This window comes from Helobdella robusta (genome assembly GCF_000326865.2).
Source record: "Helobdella robusta unplaced genomic scaffold HELROscaffold_17, whole genome shotgun sequence".
Taxonomy (NCBI): Eukaryota; Metazoa; Annelida; class Clitellata; order Rhynchobdellida; family Glossiphoniidae; genus Helobdella; species Helobdella robusta.
In genome coordinates this window covers 893453-894773 of record NW_008703942.1, presented here as the reverse complement: position 1 = coordinate 894773, position 1321 = coordinate 893453, and the positions used below count along the sequence as shown (strand labels likewise).

The following is a 1321-nucleotide window of genomic DNA, read 5'->3' as shown; positions in this document are numbered from 1 at the left end:
CTACTTGGCATCTGGGCCAGCCATGATTTTTTTGATGAATTCTGAAAAAATAAAACTACATTAAGCAATGTGTACTAAAATTAAAATTTTAAATAAATGAAATAATTTAAAAAATTATAAAATTATGTAATAATGAAAATAATATTATTATTATGATTGAACTTTAACAGTATTATTATTTTAAGCGGAGACAAGCAGATGAGTCAGTTACCTTCATATTTGAGGTTGCCATCAATATCCTCTTCCGTGCCCGTGAACTTGAAGATTTGTTCCACATCAGCATCAGTCAACTTTTCACCTGAAAATTTTATTTATATGCCATTCTTTTATTAAGATATATGGATAAAGCATTGTGAAATTTTCGCATATTTGCTTGTTTAGTTAATTTTTCTTTTGATTTAGGGTTGTTCGGTTGGTTCAGACCGTAGGGAATGTCTCGCTTCTTTGCTATCGAGCGATGACCAGGTTTGAAGGATTTTTGCTCAAAATTTGATGTATGATGCGATGATTGCGAGCGCCTACACGAAGATTTATGTATACACCATGTGTTGTGGTTTGTACTGTAGCCAAAAGGTTTAACTGCAACTTAGTAAGAAATGATATATATGTAAGCGGTTCTGCGCCTGTCAATGCTGCGTAAAAAAATAAAACAGAGCGTGGGTATTTGGAACGATTTTTTATAATGCAAATTCATTACAACGACTCTTGTAATTTTTAAATCGACTTGCTCATTTATAAACCTTAATTTTTTAAGCAGCTTACGGATATTGAAAATAAAAGGGTTTGCCTTGAAAAGAATTAAAAAAGGTTAAAAAGAAGCAGAGCTAACTAACCCAAATTTGAGAGAACAAGTCTAAGTTCAGCAGCGGCAATGGATCCTTGGCCCTCTCTGTCGAAAGTTTTGAAAGCTTCAATGAAGTCGGCAAATGTTCCAGCTTCAGCTTCACTGCTCACATTTTTGTAGATCGGCAGGATTTCTTCGAATTTGTACTGTTTCTCACCTGGCAAGGAGTTTATCAAAATTTTAACTAACCTAGGCAAATCTGAACCCACCTACTACAAAGTTTTTAATTTTGGTTGACATTTTCAAATAAGTTTTTCCGTAGCTACTATTGTAAATGTTAGAAACAAAACTAAACATGGATATTTCGGCATAATAGCAAATAATATTACCGAATTTTTGTGTTCCTCCATTTGAGCTGACAACATGGTTTGTTGGGTTGAGTCCACAGCACCTCAAAAAGTCACCAACCTTCGCACCGTCAACCATACCATCCCTACCATCCCAGAAATCGAACAAGTCAAAGACTTCACGTACATC

The 1321-nt window shown here is 34.5% G+C and overlaps 1 protein-coding gene across 1 annotated transcript; it reads right to left on the bottom strand.

The window, feature by feature from the left end:
* HELRODRAFT_75866 (hypothetical protein) lies at positions 1 to 1321 on the bottom strand (the record flags this gene model as incomplete). Its single annotated transcript, XM_009015909.1, has 4 exons — positions 1 to 41; positions 212 to 298; positions 834 to 1001; positions 1174 to 1321. Coding segments are annotated over 4 exons (444 nt in total), but the record flags the coding sequence as incomplete, so codon positions are not given.